At 45.4% G+C, this 27500-nt stretch overlaps 1 protein-coding gene across 1 annotated transcript; it reads right to left on the bottom strand.

Moving 5' to 3' along the window:
- Positions 1-16479: 16479 nt before the first annotated feature.
- LOC141246233 (uncharacterized) lies at positions 16480-17976 on the bottom strand. The gene has a single exon (XM_073669120.1). The coding sequence runs from the start codon at positions 17974-17976 to the stop codon at positions 16480-16482; it is 1497 nt and encodes a 498-aa protein (XP_073525221.1).
- Positions 17977-27500: the final 9524 nt, after the last annotated feature.

The following is a 27500-nucleotide window of genomic DNA, read 5'->3' as shown; positions in this document are numbered from 1 at the left end:
TGCATGAGGACAGAATACCCTCCCAGAGCTGTTGCTTAGATGTGAACTGCCTCCCGCCATCATAGACACTCCTTTTAATGATGCTCCAAAGGTCCTGAATGGGGTACAGGTCAGGGGAGCATGGGGGTCACACCATAAGTTTGTGCCCATATCAGCCAGAGATGCAGATGTTTTATGTGCAGCATGAGATGGTGCATTATCATGCAGAAAAATGATCTTGCTGTGAAATACACGGTTCTTCTTCTTGAACCATGGCAGGAAGTGCTGTTTGAGAAAATCCACATACATTATGGAGTTCATATTTAGCGCCTTCAGGGATCCTAAAGGGGCCGACAATCTCTCTCCCCATGATTCCAGCCCAAAACATTACTCCACCTCCTCCTTGTTGGCGCTGTAGCCGTGTTTGCGTGGGGTGTCCATCAACCAGCCATCCTCCACTCCATCCATCTGGACCATCGAGCGCTGCACGGCACTCATCCGTGAACAAAACAGTTTTGAAATCAGTCTTCATGTAATGTTTGGCCCACTGGAGCCGTTTCTGCTTGTGTGAAGTGGATAGAGGAGGTCGACAGGATGGCGTATGCACAGCTGCAAACCTCTGAAGGACCCTGCATCTTGTTGTTCGGGGGACGTTGGAGGCACAAGCAGCTTCAAAAACTTGTCTGCTGCTATGACAAGGCTTTTTTGCCGCTGCTCTTTCAACCTGACGTAATTGCCTGTAGGAAAGAGTCCTCAATTTGCCCTTATCAGCACGCACACGTGTGTACTGTGAATCAGCTACATACTTCTTGATTGCCAAGACACTTCATCCTGATCATCGCACAATGTTGATTGTAGTCATGCCTTGACCTAAACACTCCACAATTTGTTGCTTCTCAGCAGCCGACACATCCTTTTTCTTTCCCATTTTGGCAGAAAATGTAGGCTGCTTAATAATGTGAGACAACCTTCTTAAGTAGTCTTGCCTTTCATTGGACACACCTGCCAAACTAATTAGCACAGGTGTCTGCAATTGCTTACAGTGATATAAAGAGCCCTGACACACATCACCATCAATGAGTTTAACTGACAAACAAACAAATTCTTTCCTTATCACTCCTAAACACTTTTTGCATAATAATTTGGAATGCAGTGTACATGTGCTTTTCCACAAAACACCAGTGGTTCACGTAGTGAATCTTACAGTTCTAACTTGCCAACCGTGGTCTGTATGGAGTTGTTCAATAAAGGGCCCAAAATTAAGATAACATAGATGGGAGAGGTCTCTATGAATAGGAATTCCTAAGTATTTGATACCCTGTGAGGGCCAGGCAAAGGGAAAGTTGGACTGGATGGAATCCTATATGGATTTGGAGGGAGACATCAAGGGCCTCAGACTTCGCTGCATTGATTTTAAAATTTGACCATGTAACAAAGTGATCTATTTCAGCCATAACAGCATGGATGGATATATGTGATTGAGTGATATATACTAGGACATCATCAGCAAATAGAGAGCACTTGTACTCGGTGCCTCCCACCTCAATCCACCTAATATTGGGGTTATGGCGAATTGATGAGAGCAGGTGCTCACCAGTGTTGAGCCACCCCCGTAGTGTTAGAGTTCGGTTCGGTTCGTCGAACACCCGTGTGTTCGCCGAACTGTTCGTCGAACACCTTCGAACACCGTTAAAACCAATGGCAGGCAAACAAAAACACATAGAAACACATAGAAAACACCTTCAAAGGTGTCCAAATGCTGACAAACTGCTCAGAAGACATAACTAACACATGGAAAAGTGACAAGTACATATAGTCATGCGAAAAGAAAAGAGGTGGAGGAGTAAAAGGAGGGGGAGACACAGATATAGGCATGTCATGCCCTTCTAAAATCCAAAAAGTGAGAAGCCGACACGTTCAGTCCGCTCCTGCCCGTGCCATCTCCGTGTCACCGGGTTTGTGCCAGAGCCGTGGTGAACCCTGACGGCCAGCCCCCCTCTCCCAATACTGGTGCCTGTCCGCTGGTGGGTCGAGCGAGCCCCCCTGTGGTGGAGGCAGCTCTAAGCTTTTTAATTTAAATTGTCTCTCTAATTTGAATGAATACACTTTAAATCCATTTACAAGGATCTATTGGAGGGCAAGTCTCATGCCAGCAGCCGCGTAATTCCAGCTCCAGTAGCGTCCACTAAAGCTGCTGCAGTTAAAAAGCTTTTATAAGGATCGAGCTCGGCTGTCCACCGCAAGGCATCCTACTGCGAGTCCCAGCCCCTATGCCTTGGGGTGGCTCCTGATGCTCTTCACTGAGTATCCCGTGGTCCCGAAGCATTTCCTTTGAAAAAATTAAGTGTCCAAACTACAGGTGGTGTAGCTTGCTTAACAGCCGGGATAATCCGCTGACTAGGAGACACTGCTACAAGGCACAAAGAATTTCCTGGGCTAGATGCAGTTAAAAATTTGTAATTAGATACTCTCGTTGGATGCTGAGAAAGCATTCCATAGAGTCTCCTGGCACGCCATATATGATTCTCTTAAAAAGGTTGGGGTAGGGGTCTAGGGGACCCTTTTATAGCCAAAATCACGGCCCTGAATCACAATACGTCACCTAGGCTGAAGATGAATGGAACTGTAGCACCCTGAGGGCTCGGTTGCTACAGAGGTATTGCACCTCACCCAGAGGTGTGATATCTCACTCTCAGGTAAGGATGGAGTGTGGATCAGGACCCGACACCTGCATGCATTACACCACATTGCCGTGGGGCAGGGCGACCAATATGCCTCTGAGATGGGCACGACAGTCCCTGTCCCTGGCTGGAGTGAGGGGAGGGAACACTGAGGAAGGGGAACCCTGTAGTGCAGGAGCAGGGAGGAAGCAGTTCCTGGGTGCATTGAGAAGGGAGTATAAATGGTGGGCAACATCTTAGTTCAGTGCAGAGAAGTCTGAGCAGAAGTGGCAGGGAGCAGGGGCTCTGCATGAGCTCTGCTCCGGAGGCGGCCTAGTAACAGAGGCCCAGGCCTGGAAGAGGGAGAAGGAAGGAAGAGGAGCGGAGAAGGCTCCAGGAACGAGGAATGAAGGGATCCCAGGGGTGCGGACGGGCGAGTCGCCACTGCACGCCCGAATCCACCTGCGTGGAGGGGTCAGGCCAAAGGGGGAGACCGGTCCCCGAAACTAGTGGAGGCAGGAAACGACCCTCAGCTAGAAACCGGAGGCTGTGACCATTTATGTGGCGCAGCCCCTCGCTACACCCGCTAGGAAGGCACCACATAGGGTCAGGGAAACTGGCGCCAAGTTTATCAAGAGGAGGCCCGAGGCAGCCGGACAGAAGGGTTGGTAAGAAAGGCCAGACAAAGGACACACAAAGGGGGTCCTGTGAAGCGCTCCAAAGTTATCTGGGAGTTGTCTGAGCCCCTCACCTGGTGAGCACAGTACGACGTGGGCAGCCGTTACCTGCAGACGTGGTCTGGATAATAAGAACTGTGAGTAAAGGCCCTGGACTGCATCACTGACTCCGTGTCGTTACTGCTGCTGCCCTGCACCATCACCCCCATCCTCCGCATACACTGCCCTGAGGCTATACTCCTCCCGTGGGGAGTTATGCTACGCTCTGCTGCACCCACAACACCAGCCTCAGCGGTCTGCCCTGCAGCGGCGGTTCACTCTGACCGCAATCCACGGGTGGCGTAGTCGGACATTTAAATATCAAAACCACATAAATAGTTCCGCCACTGGTTTGACCACCCTGAGCCACGGAACCGGGTCGCCGCCACGAAGACTACAACCACCAGCATCCACCAAAAAGGGTTCGGCTCCGGGTGTCCCAAGGCCCAGGGGGTGTATCAGAACATTTTCATCACCTTTCACAATCACCAATGGGACAAGGCAGGGATGTCCTCTGTCCCCTCTCTTATACATCCTAGTGACGGAGCACCTGCTCTCATCAATTCGCCATAACCCCAATATTAGGTGGATTGAGGTGGGAGGCACCGAGTACAAGTGCTCTCTATTTGCTGATGATGTCCTAGTATATATCACTCAATCACATATATCCATCCATGCTGTTATGGCTGAAATAGATCACTTTGTTAGATGGTCAAATTTTAAAATCAATGCAGCGAAGTCTGAGGCCCTCGATGTCTCCCTCCCCAAATCCATATAGGATTCCATCCAGTCCAACTTTCCCTTTGCCTGGCCCTCACAGGGTATCAAATACTTAGGAATTCCTATTCATAGAGACCTCTCCCATCTATGTTATCTTAATTTTGGGCCCTTTATTGAACAACTCCATACAGACCACGGTTGGCAAGTTAGAACTGTAAGATTCACTACGTGAACCACTGGTGTTTTGTGGAAAAGCACATGTACACTGTGTTCCAAATTATTATGCAAAAAGTGTTTAGGAGTGATAAGGGAAGAATTTGTTTGTCAGTTAAACTCATTGATGGTGATGTGTGTCAGGGCTCTTTATATCACTGTAAGCAATTGCAGACACCTGTGCTAATTAGTTTGGCAGGTGTGTCCAATGAAAGGCAAGACTACTTAAGAAGGCTGTCTCACATTATTAAGCAGCCTACATTTTCTGCCAAAATGGGAAAGGAAAAGGATGTGTCGGCTGCTGAGAAGCAACAAATTGTGGAGTGTTTAGGTCAAGGCATGACTACAATCAACATTGTGCGATGATCAGGATGAAGTGTCTTGGCAATCAAGAAGTATGTAGCTGATTCACAGTACACACGTGTGCGTGCTGATAAGGGCAAATTGAGGACTCTTTCCTACAGGCAATTACGTCAGGTTAAAAGAGCAGCGGCGAAAAAGCCTTGTCATAGCAGCAGACAAGTTTTTGAAGCTGCTTGTGCCTCCAACGTCCCCCGAACAACAAGATGCAGAGTCCTTCAGAGGTTTGCAGCTGTGCATACGCCATCCTGTCGACCTCCTCTATCCACTTCGCACAAGCAGAAACGGCTCCAGTGGGCTAAACATTACATGAAGACTGATTTCAAAACTGTTTTGTTCACGGATGAGTGCCGTGCAGCGCTCGATGGTCCAGATGGATGGAGTGGAGGATGGCTGGTTGATGGACACCCCACGCAAACACGGCTACAGCGCCAACAAGGAGGAGGTGGAGTAATGTTTTGGGCTGGAATCATGGGGAGAGAGATTGTCGGCCCCTTTAGGATCCCTGAAGGCGCTAAAGATGAACTCCATAATGTATGTGGATTTTCTCAAACAGCACTTCCTGCCATAGTTCAAGAAGAAGAACCGTGTATTTCACAGCAAGATCATTTTTCTGCAAGATAATGCACCATCTCATGCTGCACATAAAACATCTGCATCTCTGGCTGATATGGGCATAAAAGGGGACAAACTTATGGTGTGACCCCCAGGCTCCCCTGACCTCTACCCCATTCAGAACCTCTGGAGCATCATCAAAAGGAGTGTCTATGATGGCGGGAGGCAGTTCACATCTAAGCAACAGCTCTGGGAGGGTATTCTGTCCTCATGCAAAACAATTGAAGCAGAAACCATCCAAAACCTGACAAATTCAATGGACGAGAGAGTTCAGAAGCTCCTTTCGAACAAGGGGTCCTATGTGAAAATGTAACATCACCTACAATAAAGTTTTGAGTTGAAAACTGTTTGATTTCAGTTTCTAATAACCTGCTAATGCTTATAATTTCAAAAATGACAATTTTTTTGGTCTTTATTAAAATGAAAAGGTTGATCGAAAAGTTTGGGGGATCTAAGAGTGTGGCAACCCAGTAGTCATGATTACTTCGAATTCTGACAATATGAGGGTCATGTTGCAGGTAGTGCAGCAAGAAGGCACTTATGTGTCTTGCGCATCTCGGAGCCCCAAAATTATTTTCCGGGCTAGATGCAGCTAAAAATTATTATTAATTTTAAATCTGGTGGAGCTTAGTATAGATGGCCTAATAGGATCAGTGCTGCACACTGCTACAAAGCCCAAATTATTTTCCAGCCAAGATACAGATAAACATGATTAGTAATTTTAAATCTGGTGGAGCTTATTATAGATGGCCTAATAGAATCAGTGCTGCACACTGCTACAAAGCCCAAATTATTTTCCATCCAAGATACAGATAAACATGATTAGTAATTTGAAAGCTTAAAAAGGTTGGTAGGGTGATTTTAACCAATCATCAAGCTTTTACTCTCCCCAGGATGACAAAGGGGTAGAAAAGTCGTTTCAGATCCATGATTTGTTCATCTTTATGAACGTGAGTCTGTCTACATTATCAGTGGAGAGCCGCGTGCGCTTATCTGTCAGCACACCACCAGCAGCCCTGAACACACGTTCAGACAGAACGCTGGCTGCGGGGCATGACAAGATCTCCAAGGCGTAAGTGGCTAGCTCCGGCCATTTATCCAGATTGGAAGCACAAAAAGAGCAAGGGTCCAGTGACACAGTCATGGCTTCAATGTTTACTTTTAGATACTCCTGTACCATCGTCTCTAGGCGTTGACTATGTGTCAGACTTCTTGTCTCCTGTGGCCTTGCAAAGGATGGGCTAAAAAAGTGGTGAAATGATTCCGCAAAATTGATGTTACCAGCAGATACTGTGGTTCTGTTACGGTTTGAGTGCTGAACACTTGACGGTCCCACGGTTGGCAAGTTGGAACTGTGAGATTCACTACGTGCACCACTGGTATTTTGTGGAAAAGCACATGAAAGATTCTGCAACAGTCTCTGCTGATACTCCTACATGCGTGCATCCCTTTCTATGGCAGGAATAATTTCGGCAAATTTACTTTTGTACCGGGGATCTAACAGTGTGGCAACCCAGTAGTCAGGATTATTTCTAATTCTCACAATTCGAGGGTCATGTTGCAGGTAGTGCAGCAAGAAGGCACTCATGTGTGTTGCGCATCCAGGAGCACCAAGTCCCTGTTGTGTTGGTGGCGAGGTAACAATCATGCTTCCTTCCTCTGTCCTCTCCCCCCAACCTCGCACAACAGAAATGTGATCAAGGTCTCCCTCATCTGATGAGTCTTCCATCAGTTCATCCTCCACTTCTTCCTGGGCTCCTGCACCTTCCTCACTAGTTTGGCTGCTACCATGCGCCCTGGTAAAACCATCTCCCCCACCCTCACATGCCTGCCGCCTTGGTGCTGCCGACCGTCTGGACCTTGCAGATGTTAGCCCTTCCGCATACAACTCCTCCTCCTCTACTTCCTCCACCTCCTCTTGTGCCACCACCTGACTCCGAATTCTGTTTAACATGTGCTCCAGCATGTAAATCACCGGAATAGTCATGCTGATAATGGCATCGTCAGCACTAAACATCTTCGTCGCCATTTCAAAACTGTGCAGAAGGGTGCATAGGTCCCTGATCTGAGACCACTTCTCCAGCGTGATTTGCCCCACGTCTGGATCTCGTTGGCCCAGGCTATACGTCAGAACGTATTGCACCAGGGCTTGTCGGTGCTGCCACAGTCGCTGCAACATGTGCAGAGTTGAATTCCACCGGGTAGGCACATCGCATTTTAGCCGGTGAAGTGGCAGGCCCAACGACTTCTGTAGAGATGTAAGTCGCTGAGCTGCGGGATGCGAACGGCGGAAGTGAGCACACAGCGACCGTGCCCTCTGCAGAAGGCCATCTAGTCTGGGATAGTGGGCTAAAAATTGCTGGACAACCAGGTTCAACACGTGAGCCATACAAGGCACGTGTGTGACATTGCCCCGGCGAAGGGCCGCACCCAGGTTTGCAGCATTGTCGCACACGGCCTTCCCTAGTTTCAGGTCCAGTGGAGACAACCATTCATGAAATTGGTTCTCCAGAGCTGACCACAACTCCTCAGCTGTGTGACTCACATTTCCCAGACATTTCAAAGTAAAAACCGCCTGATGACGTTGAGCCCTACTGCCAGCATAGTAAGGAGGTGTGCAGGATCCCTTCTACGCAGTTAGAAAGCTTGTGGCATGACCAGACAGGCTTTGGGTGCAGGTGGAAGACTGAGAGGAGGTTGAGGAGGCAGAAGCAGTGGAGGAACTTTGACATAAAGAGGATTGACGCACAACTCGTGGGGACGGCAAGACTTGGACAGCAGCCCCTTGTCCTGCTGTCACCATAGTTACACAGTGCCCAGTCAGCGACATGTAACGCCCCTGTCCATGCCTACTCATCCAAGTGTCTTTGGTGAAATGCACCCTGTCACACACAGAGTTTCTCAAAGAAGCGGTGATGTTGTGTGCGACATGCTGGTGGAGCGCAGGCACATTGGGGCACTGCGACGGACATAAGGTCTCGAAAATCCTCTGTGTCCACCAGGCGGAAAGGCAGCATTTCTGTAGCCAAGAGCTTGCAGATCGTGAAATTCAACCTCTTAGCTTTCTCATGGCTAGGAGGAAATGGTCTTTTACTTGTCCACATCTGAGGGACCGAGGGCTGGCTATTGTGCTTACACGGGGTTGATAAGGGTGTCCCCGGCAAACTGCCGGTCTGTGAGGAAGATGCAGGCGGACATGTTAGGTTGCCTTGATCCAAAGGTGGTGCTATCGATGTCGGACAGCGCTCAACACCAGCTGGTGTTACCACCTCCAAAGAAAATGATGACCTGCCAATCACGCTGGCTGTTGCGGGTAAAGAGGTGGCAGGTCTGCGCCCCAAAACAGGTGTGACTGCTGTCCCCCCAGTCACAGAGGATGAAGAGGCCACGGATGCACAAGATATGGCAGACGGTGGTTGGCCCGGCCGGCTAGGCCGCATTGTAGCACACTGAGCTTCCCACTGCAACTTATGCTTCATGTCCATGTGCCGGTTCATGCATGAAGTACTCAAACTATGTATTTTTTGGCCTCTACTTAGCTTTTGCTGACAAATGTTACAGATAACACGAGTTGGGTCATCTTTATCGATCTGAAAAAATGCCCAGGCTATGCAAGGCTTATCACCCATGCGACCTGAAGAGCCACCACGACTTGTGGTGAGAGGCAGAGTTGTATTTGAGGATGCAGTTGTTGACGTGCTTCCAGTACTACGTCTCTGTCCAGGAAGGCGCAACCTGACCTCGTCGTCACTAGCATCTTCCTCCACCTCCTCTGCTGACCTCATTTCTTGGCTGACTGTGGGTTGACAGTAAGTGGGATCTCCAACCTCATCATCATCACCCTGTGTGTTATCACACCCGTCGTCCTCAGAGCCAACCTGTTCCTGCCCTGACAAAAAACTAAAGTTGTCGCTCCAATCAGGTATTTGAGTCTTATCATCGTCTTCCTCATTGTCTCCACCAACAGGAGTTACAGTTTGGGAATGAGGGTCTACATTATGGTCAGAACCTTCTGCGTCTGGTCCTGGATCCGACTCATAAATATTCTGGGCATCAGTGCAGATCATTTCCTCGTCTGGATTCACAGAAGCGCTGGAGTCGACCTCTGATTCCCAGGCTATAGTATGAGTAAACAGCTCTGCAGACTCAACCATCTGTTCTACCTCATACTCAGACGGGCAGCTGGAGATTTGGGAGCTGTGAGGAAGCAAGTGCGATTGGGGTGACACCTTTGAGGACTGGAGTATTTGTGATGTTGAAGTTGATGTGGAGGAGAGCCCACTTAAAGGAGCACTTGATATCCGTTGAAGCACCTGCTGTTTTTGTGCCTCATCTGGAATTTGTAGCGATTGGCGTGGCCGTAAGAAAGGGATCTTATCAAATTGTCCGCTAAAAGAAGTAGACATTTTAGTTTGGCTGGAAGATGGTCTTTCTTCTGCAGATGTTACTGTTGCTTTAACACCTACCCCACGGACACAACCTTTTTTCCCCTTCCCAACATGCCTATTCCCCTTTCCACCAGCAGCAGGCCTTTTTCCACTCATTTTGGTGGTTAACTAATTCACAACTCTGGAGTTGTTTGCACAAAAAAACAATGGATGGGAACCGAGCAGAGCTGAGTGGCCAAACTGTGGTATTAGGCCAAAACTATTGGCTGGGTTAGATGCAGAAAAAAATTATATTCAGTTTGCAACCTGATGGAGGTCTGTATAGATGGATTAATAGAACAAGTCCCACACACAGCTAGAAGCCCAATATTTTTTCAGAGGTAGATGCAGAAAAAAAATTATTTTTAATTTGCAACCTGATGGAGGTCAGTATAGATGGACTAATAGAGAAAGTCCCACACACTGCTAGAAGGCCAAATATTTTTTCAGAGCTAGATGCAGAAAAAAATTATATTCAGTTTGCAACCTGATGGAGGTCAGTATAGATGGACTAATAGAACAAGTCCCACACACAGCTAGAAGCCCAAATATTTTTTCAGATTTAGATGCAGATAAAAATTATTTTTAATTTGCAACCTGATGGAGGTCAGTATAGATGGACTAATAGAGAAAGTCCCACACACTGCTAGAAGGCCAAATATTTTTTCAGAGCTAGATGCAGATAAAAATTATTTTTAATTTGCAACCTGATGGAGGTCAGTATAGATGGACTAATAGAGAAAGTCCCACGCACTGCTAGAAGGCCAAATATTTTTTCAGAGCTAGATACAGATAAAAATTATTTTTAATTTGCAACCTGATGGAGGTCAGTATAGATGGACTAATAGAGAAAGTCCCACACACTGCTAGAAGGCCAAATATTTTTTCAGAGCTAGATGCAGAAAAAAATTATATTCAGTTTGCAACCTGATGGAGGTCAGTATAGATGGACTAATAGAACAAGTCCCACACACTGCTAGAAGGCCAAATATTTTTTCAGAGCTAGATGCAGATAAAAATTATTTTTAATTTGCAACCTGATGGAGGTCAGTATAGATGGACTAATAGAAAAAGTCCCACACACTACTAGAAGGCCAAATATTTTTTCAGAGCTAGATGCAGAAAAAAATTATATTCAGTTTGCAACCTGATGGAGGTCAGTATAGATGGACTAATAGAACCAGTCCCACACACAGCTAGAAGCCCAAATATTTTTTCAGAGGTAGATGCAGAAAAAAATTATATTCAGTTTGCAACCTGATGGAGGTCTGTATAGATGGATTAATAGAACAAGTCCCACACACAGCTAGAAGCCCAAATATTTTTTCAGAGGTAGATGCAGAAAAAAAATTATTTTTAATTTGCAACCTGATGGAGGTCAGTATAGATGGACTAATAGAGAAATCCCACACACTGCTAGAAGGCCAAATATTTTTTCAGTGCTAGATGCAGAAAAAAAATATATTCAGTTTGCAACCTGATGGAGGTCAGTATAGATAGACTAATAGAACAAGTCCCACACACAGCTAGAAGACCAAATATTTTTTCAGAGGTAGATGCAGATAAAAATTATTTTTAATTTGCAACCTGATGGAGGTCAGTATAGATGGACTAATAGAGAAAGTCCCACACACTGCTAGAAGGCCAAATATTTTTTCAGACCTAGATGCAGATAAAAATTATTTTTAATTTGCAACCTGATGGAGGTCAGTATAGATGGACTAATAGAGAAAGTCCCACACACTGCTAGAAGGCCAAATATTTTTTCAGAGCTAGATGTAGATAAAAATTATTTGTAATTTGCAACCTGATGGAGGTCAGTATAGATGGACTAATAGAACAAGTCCCACACACAGCTAGAAGCCCAAATATTTTTTCAGAGGTAGATGCAGATAAAAATTAATTTTAATTTGCAACCTGATGGAGGTCAGTATAAATGGACTAATTGAAAAAGTCCCACACACTGCTAGAAGGCCCAATATTTTTTCAGAGCTAGATGCAGATAAAAATTATTTTTAATTTGCAACCTGATGGAGGTCAGTATAGATGGACTAATAGAGAAAGTCCCGCACACTGCTAGAAGGCCAAATATTTTTTCAGACCTAGATGCAGATAAAAATTATTTTTAATTTGCAACCTGATGGAGGTCAGTATAGATGGATTAATAGAACAAGTCCCACACACAGCTAGAAGCCCAATATTTTTTCAGAGGTAGATGCAGAAAAAAAATATATTCAGTTTGCAACCTGATGGAGGTCAGTATAGATGGACTAATAGAGAAAGTCCCACACACTGCTAGAAGGCCAAATATTTTTTCAGAGCTAGATGCAGAAAAAAATTATATTCAGTTTGCAACCTGATGGAGGTCAGTATAGATGGACTAATAGAACAAGTCCCACACACAGCTAGAAGCCCAAATATTTTTTCAGAGGTAGATGCAGATAAAAATTATTTTTAATTTGCAACCTGATGGAGGTCAGTATAGATGGACTAATAGAGAAAGTCCCACACTCTGCTAGAAGGCCAAATATTTTTTCAGAGCTAGATGCAGATAAAAATTATTTTTAATTTGCAACCTGATGGAGGTCAGTATAGATGGACTAATAGAGAAAGTCCCACACACTGCTAGAAGCCCAAATATTTTTTCAGAGCTAGATGCAGAAAAAAATTATATTCAGTTTGCAACCTGATGGAGGTCTGTATAGATGGATTAATAGAACAAGTCCCACACACAGCTAGAAGCCCAATATTTTTTCAGAGGTAGATGCAGAAAAAAAATATATTCAGTTTGCAACCTGATGGAGGTCAGTATAGATGGACTAATAGAGAAAGTCCCACACACTGCTAGAAGGCCAAATATTTTTTCAGAGCTAGATGCAGAAAAAAATTATATTCAGTTTGCAACCTGATGGAGGTCGGTATAGATGGACTAATAGGACAAGTCCCACACACAACTAGAAGCCCAAATATTTTTTCAGAGGTAGATGCAGATAAAAGTTATTTTTAATTTGCAACCTGATGGAGGTCAGTATAGATGGACTAATAGAGAAAGTCCCACACACTGCTAGAAGGCCAAATATTTTTTCAGAGCTAGATGCAGATAAAAATTATTTTTAATTTGCAACCTGATGGAGGTCAGTATAGATGGACTAATAGAGAAAGTCCCACACACTGCTAGAAGGCCGAATATTTTTTCAGAGCTAGATGTAGAAAAAAATTATATTCAGTTTGCAACCTGATGGAGGTCAGTATAGATGGCCTAATAGAACAAGTCCCACACACTGCTAGAAGCCCAAATATTTTTTCAGAGCTAGATGCAGAAAAAAATTATATTCAATTTGCAACCTGATGGAGGTCAGTATAGATGGACTAATAGAATGATGCTATGCCCAAAAGATTTTACTTGACTAGGTGCAATAAAAAAATTGGTATTCTATACACAGGTGGTATATCTTGCAACACAGATAGGCTACTCCACTGACTAACACACTCTGCCATAGGCCAAAAAGGATTAGCTTTGCTAGATTCAGCCAAATGCTGTGAAAAAAACTTGCACAGCACTGGCACAGACCTGCCTGGCAAAAACTGATAGGAACTGATGTAACCTAGTCCTGAAAAGGACTGCAATTACAATTAGTCTTTACTCCCACAATCTATCTATTTAAGAACACAGACCTGCCTGATAAAAGTCATAGTAAATGCTGTAACCTAGTCCTTAAAAGGACTGCAATCACAACTATTCCCTACTCCCAAGCTATCTGTAGATTTGTGTGAAAATTGGCTTGAAATAAACAAGGTATAGCGCACACAGCAACAGCGGTGCCGTCTAACACGCAGCTGCAGCAGTGAGAAAATGGTGGCGACGGGGAAAATGGCTTGGTCTTATAGGGCAAGGACATGTGACATACACTGCCAATGACACATGCCCTTGCTTGTGTGAAAAACAGCAGTTCGCTCCGTGCGCTGCTGATAGGCTGACAGACTGCACCTCCCCACTGCAAATGCGGGAAAGAGAAAAAAAATGGAGATCTTCATTATTCCTGCAGAGATCCATCCCCTGCCCCTCCCCCCACCCCGCTGTACACTCAAACTGCGTATTAACATTAATTTTCATCATTACTGAGAAAAAATCCAGTTATGATTTTGGTGCACGAACAGTTATCGAACATCACCTCGAACAGCCGAATTTTTCTCAAATCGTTCGTGTTCGCCGAACGGCTCGAACACCGCCCAAAACAGCTCGAATTTGAGATTGGCGAACAGTTTGAATAGAACAACGCTCATCTCTAGCAGAGATCCATCCCCTGCCCCTCCCCTCGCCCCGCTGTACACTCAAACTGCGCATTAACATTGATTATCAGCATTACTGTGAAAAAATCCAGTTATGATTTTGGTGCACGAACAATTATCAAACATAACCTCGAACAGCCGGATTTTTTTCAAATCGTTCGTGTTCGCCGAACGGCTCGAACACCTCCCAAAACAGCTCGAATTTGAGATTGGCGAACAGTTTGAGTCGAACACCGCTGATCTCTACTCAGGATATTAATATTCCCTAAAACCAATCACCCAATGTGTAATAGCTAATGTCTAGACTATTCTCAATACATCTGTTTCCCTAGTTGCCAACCCTTGGACAAATATGTTATTTCCACAGGGGGAACATGGGATTATTATTGCACTTTGCCCTCTGTGGAATATAAAACTACAAACCCCTTCTAATCCTGTTTATGATCAGGGTTATATGAAAAAGGAGAGGCTTAAATTATTTCCACAAGTGGGGGCATAAGATTATTATTGCACTTTGCCCTCTGCAGAAAATAGAACTATAGACCCCCTCACATCTTATATATTGTCGTAATTATACAAAGAAGGACAGATTTTTTCGCTTAATCCTTTTTATAAACTGCAATCCACTAATAGAGGATACAGATATCACGATTATATCTATATTGTGCTATTGTCTAAAATCAATTGGTCTGCAATATCGGTTTACTGCCTGTAAATTTCTGTTGAATCACAGATGACTCAATGGCAGCTCTATGTCTACATAGGACACAGCTCTTTTTATTTCACTTACAGACCTAATAAATCGTCCCTATCTCCACATACATGCCCCAAAATGTATGTGGAGATAGGGACGTACATGCTAAGAGGCTGCTGTGATACCCTGTGTTACAAATAAAGGGGCAGCAACTCTAAAAGGGACAGCATAATGACAGACGACACTTTTCTTAGCCAGGACTGCTTCTCGGCAGGGTTGGACAATCCCACCAGAGAATCCACGGGTGGGCCCTGGCTTCTCCATCAGGAGAGTTCATGATAGTGCAAACTTTTCAGCTGCTATGGGGCTCTTGAGTGGGGGAGAAAGGTGAGCCCTCAGAATCAAATCCAATGTTTTTCAGTCTGAAACTGTGTTGAGGGAGGGCAATAACCCTTCACGGTTCACCAAGTGAGTGTCAAATTATTATGTTGATTGCAATCCACAGAAAACCAAACGGAAACAGTGTTCTGTATTGGGAGGATTCAAATAATCTCTGATCCCATTTATTTTGCTTAGCATTTTATATTGTTTTAAGTATATCAATAGCCAATCAACTCTGCAGCCATACTACAGTACTACAGGCTAACCAATGTTAGTACAATTATTACGGAAACACATATATGGTCATATTATCATTGTTAGTTTGAAGCACTATGGAAATTTACAAGGTCAATCCTGGCCTAAACTAGTTAGATAACAGGAGTGGAGTGTCTGACAAAATACAAAATGTTCTTGTGAGAACAGTTGGTGTGGGAAAGATGAAGCGAGAGAAAAGAAGGAAAGAAGGAAAGAATGTATGTTATGCAAGGAGTGATAATAACATGATTTTGAAACAAGCAGACAAAATGGAGTTGCTATAGCATGAATATCAATATGTCCTTTACATTTTCCCCCCTAAAAATTATGTTATTATCAACATTAGAGGTGCTATCCCAGGGTCATGCTTTGAGCCTGAGGGACATTGGTCTACACTCAATTAGTGCCCTTGTTACCAATTGAGGCTGTCGCGGCATGTCCATCCCCCCTTGTTCGTTGATATAATCATAAAGCTCCGATCTTCAGATGTGAGGTTGGTTGGGGCATGCGGGTAAAGGTCATCATTCCCTTGTTATCCAGGTCCTCAATGCTGGTTACATCTGGGAGGTCCGTGTACAGTAGCACTGGATGTCGGTTAACAGCATCCTCCTTGCTCTCTGATGACTGGCAGGTTTTCCTCATGCAAAATGGGATACAATAAAAAAATAGTTTTGATATGGAATAAAGTCTCAGTCTCCCAAAGGATGAGGTCACACACTTTCTCTGTGAATTAAAGAAAGTTTTATTGTAGCCACAAGAGCTCTGATCAATGTTAGAACAGAACTGCCTCCATTGTATTGCGGCCCAATTCTTATAGTAAAAGTTGTGGATTGTACATGGTAGGTGGGACATAGGGAGATTATAACATAACCAATCATTTTACAATATAAACAACTAACATCCAATCATTACTAGTCAGGTGATTAAACGAAATGCTTACCTATGTACTTATATAATTACTTGATGCAATGTACTTGTTTTGTTGGTCAATGTACTTTCCCTAGATCAACCTAACCTCAAAAGGGCATTTCGACTAAGATAAGCAGCCCCTGCAAATACCACAGTGGCTTGGGTAAACTTTGCATCTTTGCTTAGAGATTATTTATTAATCTTGTTATGATCTAGTTGCTTGAGCAGCATATTTTGCTAAATTGGTTTTTACCGGAGTGTTAAAGGGATAAGATATATATATAAATTAAAAGGAGTTTGATTCTAAGGTATATTGAATTTCCTATCAGTTTTAGTAAGACGTATATTAACAAAATGCAAGCAGCAATATGCAACACTCCTTGTAATATTCCAGCAATCCACCCACCAATCCCTTTAAACCAATTAGCAGGATTCAAAAAGGAGAACGTATCAGACCACCTACTGTCTTTGGTCAATTCATTATGTTTGTTATACTCTTCCCTGAGTTTCCTAATGTCTTCCATTTTAGTTTTTAACCGTATGGTAGAGTCGGGATCAATATAGTGACAACAGGCTGGGCCTATAACCTGACACATCCCTCCTTGAGCTGCTGTCAAATAGTCCAGCACTAAAGTATGTTGACTGGCCACTATAATAAGCTGATTCTGCACCCCAACAGTTGTATTAATTACTTCCAAAATATTCCAAATCGGGTCATCTAAGTAATCAGTGACCTCCACTAATTTATCCCACATTTGTGTTACCATAGGGTAGAGGAAGACAGTACTGGCTATCTTATTGGGTATACTCATTTGTACTAAATGAGGTCTTCCTGATGGGCGTGGGGTGTTGTCTTTGGCATGTTTATAAATGGTATGAAGAGGGATGGCTCTCATATCTACTTTACTATGGGGAATAAGATAAGTGGCTGGAGTTAGCCGGGCCAACGTACAAGTCCCCCCTACTCCGACTGGGAGCCATTTATACGCATTATTCCCACAGACCCAATATGTGGCTGATGGCAGATCCCATAAAGCAGAGTACTGTAATACTAATTTATGTACCAAATCGATAAAAACGGTGTTATTTGATAACATACACCATGAAGGCATTTGTCCCAGGGGGCTACAATATCCAACATTCGGATTGCCACTTGTTGGATCACTAGGCTTATATTCAGAGGATTCATTACAAGGGATATTACCAGATATTTTAAAACATGTGTCATTGGTACCTTTTATAAACAGATTTGCAAGTACCCATGAGTGATTATGAATGTATCTTTCCAACAATGACGGTTTAAAAGCATCTGCCGTACTAGAGGTAGCATTAAAACTAATTTGTAAACCTTCAGTTGGTATGAAGCCTAAATTAGTCAAGGAAGACTTGTTTCTGGGCACCCATATGTTTCCATTAAGGGCAAGAAATTGTAGGTATTTACTGGTGGCAGTAAGATTTCCTTGCCACCAGGGGAGATCCACCCACCAAACTACTGGTACAGATACAGTGGTGTTATTAGCAAGGGCGTCGCTACATTTGGGCCAGTTTAGTATTTCTTCCAGAGTGACTGGGACCGCCAGAAAGGGCATACTAGCGGCTGAAACTGGTGAGTGAGTACATATCCAACAGTCACTGATCTGGTTGTTCTCTAATTGACTCAATTCTTGTACCAAAATCTGGTGGTGAGTAATGAACTTGTTATTAAAAGGGTCAGTACTCTGTTGTAGTCTATTCCAGGTATTGCCTAGTCCAACCATACATATTATCATAAAACATCTCAGGATGGTTGACGTTTGCAGTGTGAAGCATGGATCCATGTTGACTTCCCTTCAAGTTTTACTGCTGTTGGGGTTGTCAGGAGCACTTGGTGTGGTCCGTCATACAATGGTTCTAGTCCGTGTTTCCGAATATGCTTCTTCACATACACATAATCTCCTGGCTTGAGGGTATGACAATCTTCTGCATCAGCTGGATCTGGAATAGAAGATGATACTAACGCATGGGTGTTAGCTAGTGCTTTGGCAAGCTGAATCACATATTGTACAACATGATCTATTTCTTCTGATAATTGTTGTGGGGTAAATCGAGCTATAGCTGGTTGTGACCCAAATAGTATCTCATATGGTGACAGTTTGTGTTTCCCTATGGGGGTGGTGCGTATGTGATATAGTGCAATGGGAAGGAGCTCAGGGAACTGGGCCATAGTCTCCTGCATCATTTTGGTCAACTGCCTTTTCAGTGTGCCATTCAATCTCTCCACATTGCTGCTTGACTGTGGATGATAAGGAGTATGCAGCGCCACTGTTGATCCGATCATGGTATTTCTTGATACACGCATGAGGAAAAAGCTGGTCCTTGATCACTTTCGTTATATTCTGGGACTCCATACCGGCAAACAACTTCAGAGATCAGCTTCTTGGCGGTAGTCTTGGCAGTCATGTTTGGAACGGCGAATGCTTCTGGCCAACTGGAAAACATATCCACTACCACTAAGCAGTATTGATCAACTTGCAATCGTTGGAAAGGATACTCTGGTTTGGCAAGGTGTTTTGTCGGTACATTCTGTAATCTGCCTGGGTTGCAGGTTTAGCATATTGTGCAACCTTTGTTCTGTGCACTCAACACGGTGGAAATTCCTGGGGCCCAATAGAGTTTCTGTACCAGTAGCAAAGATTGATTCTTCCCTCCATGTACCGGTCCATGGGCCCAGGCCGCTACGGCTGGATATAGAAGTCGAGGCAAACAATACAGTTGTTCCTTCTTCCATAGCCCATCTATCAATTTAGCACCCGCCTCCTTCCACGACTGGCGTTCTTCTTTAGAGACTTTTTGCTGTGTGGAGTGTAGCTTTGTGATTGGAGGGATCGGTTGATGCTCTTCTGCAGGTTGATCCTGGGTTGGTATTGAATTTAGCTGTTTGGCCTGTTGCCGCGTAACAGCCATGGACATGGATGTCGGAAGAAGAGCTGCTCGCTTAGCATGGAGATCAGCAAGTGCATTACCTCTTGCTTCAGGGGCATCTGGTCGGGTATGAGCTTTTACCTTTACAACAGCCAACTGTCTTGGTAGTTGCACCGCTTCCATCAATTGTCTGACTCTTTCAGCATTTTTCACTGGAGAACCTGCAGTCGTGACAAAGCCTCTCCTTGCCCAGATTTCCCCAAAATCATGTGCAATCCCGAATGCGTATCTCGAGTCAGAAAATATATTCACACGTTTTCCTTCGGCCTGTTGACAAGCAGCAATCAGAGCTTTGAGCTCGGCTTCCTGTGCTGACATACTGGGAGGTAAGGCTGCAGCCTCTACCAATGTATCTTCAGTTGTGACAGCATATCCAGTATGAAACCTGCCAGAGGTGTCAGCATATCTTGATCCATCCGTATATAACGTAAGTTTTGGGTCATCTTCCACCACTAAAACACGTGGAGTTGACTCCGCAGTGATCTGTTCCAGACAGTCATGTGGTGGAGCCTCTTTCCCCTCTCCTTCAGGTGCTGGTAGCAGGGTGGCCGGGTTGATGGTGGTGCACCGGTGTAATTTCACATTTTCTGGCAACATCAACGAACACTGCAGCCGCATGTCCAAGGATGATGTCCGCTGTTTTTTCTAGTAACTGCTGCGTGGCGTGAACCGCTCGTAGACAGCTGGGGGAGGCCCTGGCTACCGGGTCTAGATGCACTGAGTAATACCCGACTGGGCGCTGTTTTGTACAGTGTTTCTGCGTGAGTACTCCGGCTGCATGCCCTCCTGTCTCAGAGACATACAAATGGAAAGGTTGAGCACAGTCCGGGTTTCCAAGGGCAGGGGCTGTCATTATCCTTGACTTTAGTTGCTCAAAGGCTTGTTACAGCAGTTCTTGGTGGTCCTTGTTGTTTACATCAGCCAGAGTGTCTTCTTTTAATGCATTATATAGGGGTTGCATCAGATGTGAGGCGTCTGGGATCCATTGTCTGCAATATGTACATAGTCCGAGGAACCGTTGCTGCTCTATGGGATCTTTTGGGAATGGTAGTAGGTAGATGGCTGCTTTCCTTTCTTCTGTAAGATGTCTGGCACCCTGAGTAAGGCAGTGGCCTAAGAAGACCCCTTGACCGAGGCAAAACTGACGTTTCGAGGCTGAGACTCGTCAGTTATGTTTTGCTAGATGCTTGAGGAGGCTAACACTGGTCCTGATGAACACTTGCTCCGTGGGGGCACACAAAAGAAGATCATGCACATATTGTAACAGTACTACCTCTGAGTTGTCCAGCTGCCATGGCAGCAGACAGCTAGACATGTTCTTTGCAAACTGATTAGGGCTATTCTGCGCTCCCTGCGGCATCACCATCCAGGTCAATTGCCTGCCTTGATATGTAAATGCAAACAGAAACTGACAGTCTTTGTGTAGTGGAATACTGAAAAAGGCATTTGCTAAATCAATTACTGTAAATCAGGCAGCAGTAGATGGTATCTGTGAAAGAAGTGTATGTGGGTTAGGCACCACAGGAGTTTCCAAGACTGTCGCTGCATTTACTGCCCTCAAATCCTGCACCAATCGATAAGCGGGCGGCTGCCCCGGTTGGGATTTTTTCTTTACGGGGAACAACGGCATATTGCACAGGGAATTAGTGCCCCTTTCTCTAACAAGGTCTGAATTTGCTAGTGTAGACCTTGTTCTTGTGCATGTGTGAGCGGGTACTGGCGAACCTTGGGAAAGGGAGCTTCAGGCTTGAGGTACACCTGTATTTGTTCTACCGGCAATCTCCCAATGTCATCTGGGCCTTGTGACCACAGATGGGAAGGGATTTCCTCTATGTATGGAGCTAACCTGGGATCTTTTGGGAGATTTCCATTGGTATCTGATATGTTAATCATAACCGTGGGTAGTGCCCGTAAGATGCAGACCTCCTCTATGTGTGCATCAGAGTTTGGATCTTTTAAAGTAAGGATCATCTGACCATTGTCCTGGGATTTAATTCGGGATCGGAATTTAGACAAGTGGTCTGCTCCTAAAAGATTTACTGGGCAGGTCGGGGATATGACAAATTGTACCATTACTTCTGGCAATTGGCCCACTTGGAATAGGTTAGGTGAGAGTGTGTTTGTTAGGTCTGCCATCTACACCGATCAATATTAGATTGTCGTTAGAAAATTGGACTGGGAGACCCTGGGTCAGTTCAGTGGAGTTTAAAATGGAGTTGGCCGTCCCAGTGTCTACCATGAACTTCACCGGATTCCCTCCTACTAGGTGAACTACAGATGAACAGAGCCCGGGGGTGGTTACGGGCATCACGATGGCAGACTCTGGTTGGTCTTCATTTCAGAATGGGCGGTTCTGGGGGACATTTTCTCGTGACAAGTCCCGTGGGCCGGGCGTCCTATTTCTGGATACGGGGGCTTGTGTGGTGCTCTGACCAGCAGGGGTGTGACAGTCCCTTTGGAAGTGTCCTGTTCGGCCACACCTCCAACACTGAAGAAGGGAATTCACTACTGGTCTTGTCTCGGGATACATTATTCGCTGATCAGGTACCGCCATGGGGTAATAGTGGGGCTGTAAGGGAGGAGGAGGATACTGGGGGGGCAAGGGGGGATACTGTGCTATGGATACTGCGGGTGCAGCAACTACCATTGCAGCGGGTTTGGATTTAGACTTAACCGCAGAAGCGGTCCCGGTGACACTTTTCTGGAAGCTTTTAGCTACCTTTAGGCCATCTCCTGGGGTGGCTGACTCAACATCTGGTCGTACAGCCAATATCGCGTCCTTGATTTCAGCCCGTAACCCCTGGATAAAGGCGGATACTAACAGCTGGCAATGAGTTTTAGTATGCAAGGAAAACCCAAGGTCCTTGTAGACCTGCATAAGACGCCCATAAAACTTCTCAGCCGACTCTCCCTTCTCTTGAGTGACATCTGTGAGGGTAGTGGATTGATCAGTCAACTTATCCTGAGCCCATATTTTAAGGGCTTTACAAAAGTCAACTCCACTCTCATACGTATTGGAGTCTAATGCTCTGTTATATGGAATAGCAGTCTCTATCATCGGATAATATTCTTCACCGGCTTTTATACGGAGCAGGTGTAAAAGATCTTGCCTTGTTGTTGAATATATATCTCTATTAGTGTTGAGCCACCCCCGTAGTGTTCGAGTTCGGTTCAGTTCGTTGAACATCAGTGTGTTCGCCGAAAGGTTCGTCGAACTGTTCGTCGAACACATTCGAACACCGTTAAAACCAATAGCAGGCAAACAAATACACATAGAAACACATAGAAAACACCTTCAAAGGTGTCCAAAAGCTGACAAACTGCTCAGAAGACTTAACTAACACATGGAAAAGTGACAAGTACATATAGTCATAAGAAAAGAGGTGGAGGAGTAAAAGGAGGGGGAGACACAGATATAGGCATTTCATGCCCTTCTAAAAATCAAAAAGTGAGAAGCCGACATGGCCAGTCCGTTCCTGCCCGTGCCACCTCTGTGTCGCCGGGTTTGTGCCAGAGCCGCGGTGGACCCTGACGGCCAGCCCCCCTCTCCCAATACTGGTGCCTGTCCGCTGGTGGGTCGAGCGAGCCCCCCTGTGGTGGAGGCAGCTTTAAGCTTTTTAATTTAAATTGTCTCTCTAATTTGAATGAATACACTATAAATCCTTTTACAAGGATCTATTGGAGGGCAAGTCTCATGCCAGCAGCCGCGTAATTCCAGCTCCAGTAGCATCCACTAAAGCTGCTGCAGTTAAAAAGCTTTTATAAGGATCGAGCTCGGCTGTCCACCGCAAGGCATCCTACCGCCAGTCCCAGCCCCTATGCCTTGGGGTGCCTCTTGATGCTCTTCACTGAGTATCCCGTGGTCCCAAAGCATTTCCTTTGAAAAAATTAAGTGTCCAAACTACAGGTGGTGTAGCTTGCTTAACAGCCGGGATAATCCGCTGACTAGCAGACACTGCTACTAGGCACAAAGTATTTCCTGGGCTAGATGCAGTTAAAAATTTGTAATTAGATACTCTCGTTGGATGCTGAGAAAGCATTCCATAGAGTCTCCTGGCACGCCATATATTATTCTCTTAAAAAGCTTGGGGTAGGGGTCTAGGGGACCATTTCATAGCCAAAATCACGGCCCTGTATCGCAATACGTCATCTAGGCTGAAGATAAATGGAACTGTAGCACCTTGAAGGCTCGGTTGCTACAGAGGTATTGCACCTCACCCAGAGGTGTGATATCTCACTCTCAGGTAAGGATGGAGTGTGGATCAGGACCCGACACCTGCATGCATTACACCACATTGCTTGTGGCAGGGCGACCAATATGCCCCTGAGATGGGCACCACAGTCCCTGTCCCTGGCTGGAGTGGGGGGAGGGAACACTGAGGAAGGGGAACCCTGTAGTGCAGGAGCAGGGAGGAAGCAGTTCCTGGGTGCATTAAGAAGGGAATATAAAAGGTGGGCACCATCTTAGTTCAGTGCAGAGAAGTCTGAGCAGAAGTGACAGGGAGCAGGGGCTCTGCATGAGCTCTGCTCCGGAGGCGGGCCTAGTAACAGAGGCCCAGGCCTGGAAGAGGGAGAAAGAAGGAAGAGGAGCGGAGAAGGCTCCAGGAATGAGGAACGAAGGGATCCCTGGGGTGCGGACGGGCGAGTCGCCACCGCACGCCCGAATCCACCTGCGTGGAGGGGTCAGGCCAAAGGGGGAGACCGGTCCCCGAAACTAGTGGAGGCGGGAAACGACCCTCAGCTAGAAACCGGAGGCTGTGACATTTTATGTGGCGCAGCCCCTCGCTACACCCGCTAGGAAGGCACCACATAGGGTCAGGGAAACTGGCGCCAAGTTTACCAAGAGGAGGCCCGAGGCAGCCGGACAGAAGGGTTGGTAAGAAAGGCCAGACAAAGGACACACAAAGGGGGTCCTGTGAAGCGCTCCAAAGTTATCTGGGAGTTGTCTGAGCCCCTCACCTGGTGAGCACAGTACGAACATTTTCATCACCTTTCATAATCACCAATGGGACAAGGCAGGGATGTCATCTGTCCCCTCTCATACATCCTAGTGATGGAGCACCTGCTCTCATCAATTCGCCATAACCCCAATATTAGGTGGATTGAGGTGGGAGGCACTGAGTACAAGTGCTCTCTATTTGCTGATGATGTTCTAGTATATATCACTCAATCAAATATATCCATCCCTGCTGTTATGGCTGAAATAGATCACTTTGTTACATGGTCAAATTTTAAAATCAATGCAGCGAAGTCAGAGGCCCTCGATGTCCCCCTACCCAAATCCATACAGGATTCCATCCAGTCCAACCTTCCCTTTGCCTGGCCCTCACAGGGTATCAAATACTTAGGAATTCCTATTCATAGAGACCTCTCCCGTCTATGTTATCTTAATTTTGGGCACTTTATTGAACAACTCCATACATACCACGGTTGGCTAGTTAGAACTGTAAGATTCACTACGTGAACCTCTGGTGTTTTGTGGAAAAGCACATGTACACTGTGTTCCAAATTATTATGCAAAAAGTGTTTATAAGTGATAAGGGAAGAATTTGTTTGTTTGTCAGTTAAACTCATTGATGGTGATGTGTGTCAGGGCTCTTTATATCACTGTAAGCAATTGCAGACACCTGTGCTAATTAGTTTGGCAGGTGTGTCCAATGAAAGGCAAGACTACTTAAGAAGGCTGTCCCACATTATTAAGCAGCCTACATTTTCTGCCAAAATGGGAAAGAAAAAGGATGTGTCGGCTGCTGAGAAGCAACAAATTGTGGAGTGTTTAGGTCAAGGCATGACTACAATCAACATTGTGCGATGATCAGGATGAAGTGTCTTGGCAATCAAGAAGTATGTAGCTGATTCACAGTACACACGTGTGCGTGCTGGTAAGGGCAAATTGAGAACTCTTTCCTACAGGCAATTACGTCAGGTTAAAAGAGCAGCGGCAAAAAAGCCTTGTCATAGCAGCAGACAAGTTTTTGAAGCTGCTGGTGCCTCCAACGTCCCCCGAACAACAAGATGCAGGGTCCTTCAGAGGTTTACAGCTGTGCGTACGCCATCCTGTCGACCTCCTCTATCCACTGCACACAAGCAGAAACGACTCCAGTGGGCCAAACAATACATGAAGACTGATTTCAAAACTGTTTTGTTCACGGATGAGTGCCGTGCAACACTCGATGGTCCAGATGGATGGAGTGGAGGATGGCTGGTTGATGAACACCCCATGCAAACACGGCTACAGCGCCAACAGGGAGGAGGTGGAGTAATGTTTTGGGCTGGAATCATGGGGAGAGAGATTGTCAGCCCCTTTAGGATCCCTGAAGGCGCTAAAGATGAACTCCATAATGTATGTGGAGTTTCTCAAACAGCACTTCCTGCCATGGTTCAAGAAGAAGAACCGTGTATTCCACAGCAAGATCATTTTCATGCATGATAATGCACCGTCTCATGCTGCACATAAAACATCTGCATCTCTTGCTGATATGGGCATAAAAGGGGACAAACTTATGGTGTGACCCCCATGCTCCCCTGACCTCTACCCCATTCAGAACCTCTGGAGCAACATCAAAAGGAGTGTCTATGATGGCGGGAGGCAGTTCACATCTAAGCAACAGCTCTGGGAGGGTATTTTGTCCTCATGCAAAACAATTGAAGCAGAAACCATCCAAAACCTGACAAATTCAATGGACGAGAGAGTTCAGAAGCTCCTTTCGAACAAGGGGTCCTATGTGCAAATGTAACATCACCTAGAATAAAATTTTGAGTTGAAAACTGTTTGATTTCAGTTTCTAATAACCTGCTAATGGTTAGAATTTCAAAAATGGCCATTTTTTTGGTCTTTATTAAAATGAAAAGGTTGATCAAAGAGTGTGGCAACCCAGTAGTCAGGGTTACTTCGAATTCTGACAATCTGAGGGTCATGTTGCAGGTAGTGCAGCAAGAAGGCACTTATGTGTCTTGCGCATCTCGGAGCCCCAAAATATTTTCCGGGCTAGATGCAGCTAAAAATTATTATTAATTTTAAATCTGGTGGAGCTTAGTATAGATGGTCTAATAGAATCAGTACTGCACACTGCTACAAAGCCCAAATTATTTTCCAGCCAGGATACAGATAAACATGATTAGTAATTTTAAATCTAGTGGAGCTTAGTATAGATGGCCTAATTGAATCAGTACTGCACACTGCTACAAAGCCCAAATTATTTTCCAGCCAAGATACAGATAAACATGAATAGTAATTTGAAAGCTTAAAACGGTGGGTAAGGTGATTTTAACCAATCATCAAGCTTTTACTCTGCCCAGGATGACACAGGTGTAGAAAAGTCGTTTCGGATCCATGATTTGTTCATCTTTATGAACGTGAGTCTGTCTACATTATCAGTGGAGAGCCGCGTGCGCTTATCTGTCAGCACACCACCAGCAGCGCTGAACACACGTTCAGACAGAACGCTGGCTGCAGGGCATGACAAGATCACCAAGGAGTAAGTGGCTAGCTCCGGCCAGTTATCCAGATTGGAAGCCCAAAAAGAGCAAGGGTCCAGTGACACAGTCATGGCTTCAATGTTTACTTGGAGATACTCCTGTACCATCGTCTCTAGGCGTTGACTATGTGTCAGACTTCTTGTCTCCTGTGGCCTTGCAAAGGATGGGCTAAAAAAGTGGTGAAATGATTCCGCAAAATTGATGTTACCAGCAGATACTGTGGTTCTGTTACGGTTTGAGTGCTGAACACTTGACGGTCCCACGGTTGGCAAGTTGGAACTGTGAGATTCACTATGTGCACCACTGGTGTTTTGTGGAAAAGCACATGTAAGATTCTGCAACAGTCTCTGCTGATACTCCTGCATGAGTGTGTCCCTTTCTATGGCAGGAATAATTTCTGCAAATTTACTTTTGTACCGGGGATCTAACAGTGTGGCAACCCAGTAGTCAGGATTATTTCTGATTCTCACAATTCGAGGGTCATGTTGCAGGTAGTGCAGCAAGAAGGCACTCATGTGTCTTGCGCATCCAGGAGCACCAAGTCCCTGTTGTGTTGGTGGTGAGGTAACAATCATGCTTCCTTCCTCTGTCCTCTCCCCCCAACCTCTCACAACAGAAATGTGATCAAGGTCTCCCTCATCTGATGAGTCTTCCATCAGTTCATCCTCCACTTCTTCCTGGGCTCCTGCACCTTCCTCACTAGTTTGGCTGCTACCATGTGCCCTGGTAAAACCATCTCCCCCACCCTCACATGCCTGCCGCCTTGGTGCTGCCGACCATCAGGACCTTGCAGATGTTAGCCCTTCCGCATACAACTCCTCCTCCTCTCCTTCATCCACCT

Source organism: Phyllobates terribilis, unplaced genomic scaffold (assembly GCF_046119375.1).
Source record: "Phyllobates terribilis strain yellow unplaced genomic scaffold, ASM4611937v1 Scaffold_2__4_contigs__length_985480577, whole genome shotgun sequence".
NCBI classification, from domain to species: Eukaryota; Metazoa; Chordata; class Amphibia; order Anura; family Dendrobatidae; genus Phyllobates; species Phyllobates terribilis.
The sequence above is the reverse complement of the archived record's forward strand: the minus strand, read 5'-3'. Positions and strand labels throughout refer to the sequence as shown.

Coding starts and splice junctions, on each gene's coding strand:
- LOC141246233 (XM_073669120.1), bottom strand. CDS start 17,976: ATGGTTGGACTAGGCAATACCTGGAATAGACTACAACAGAGTACTGAC.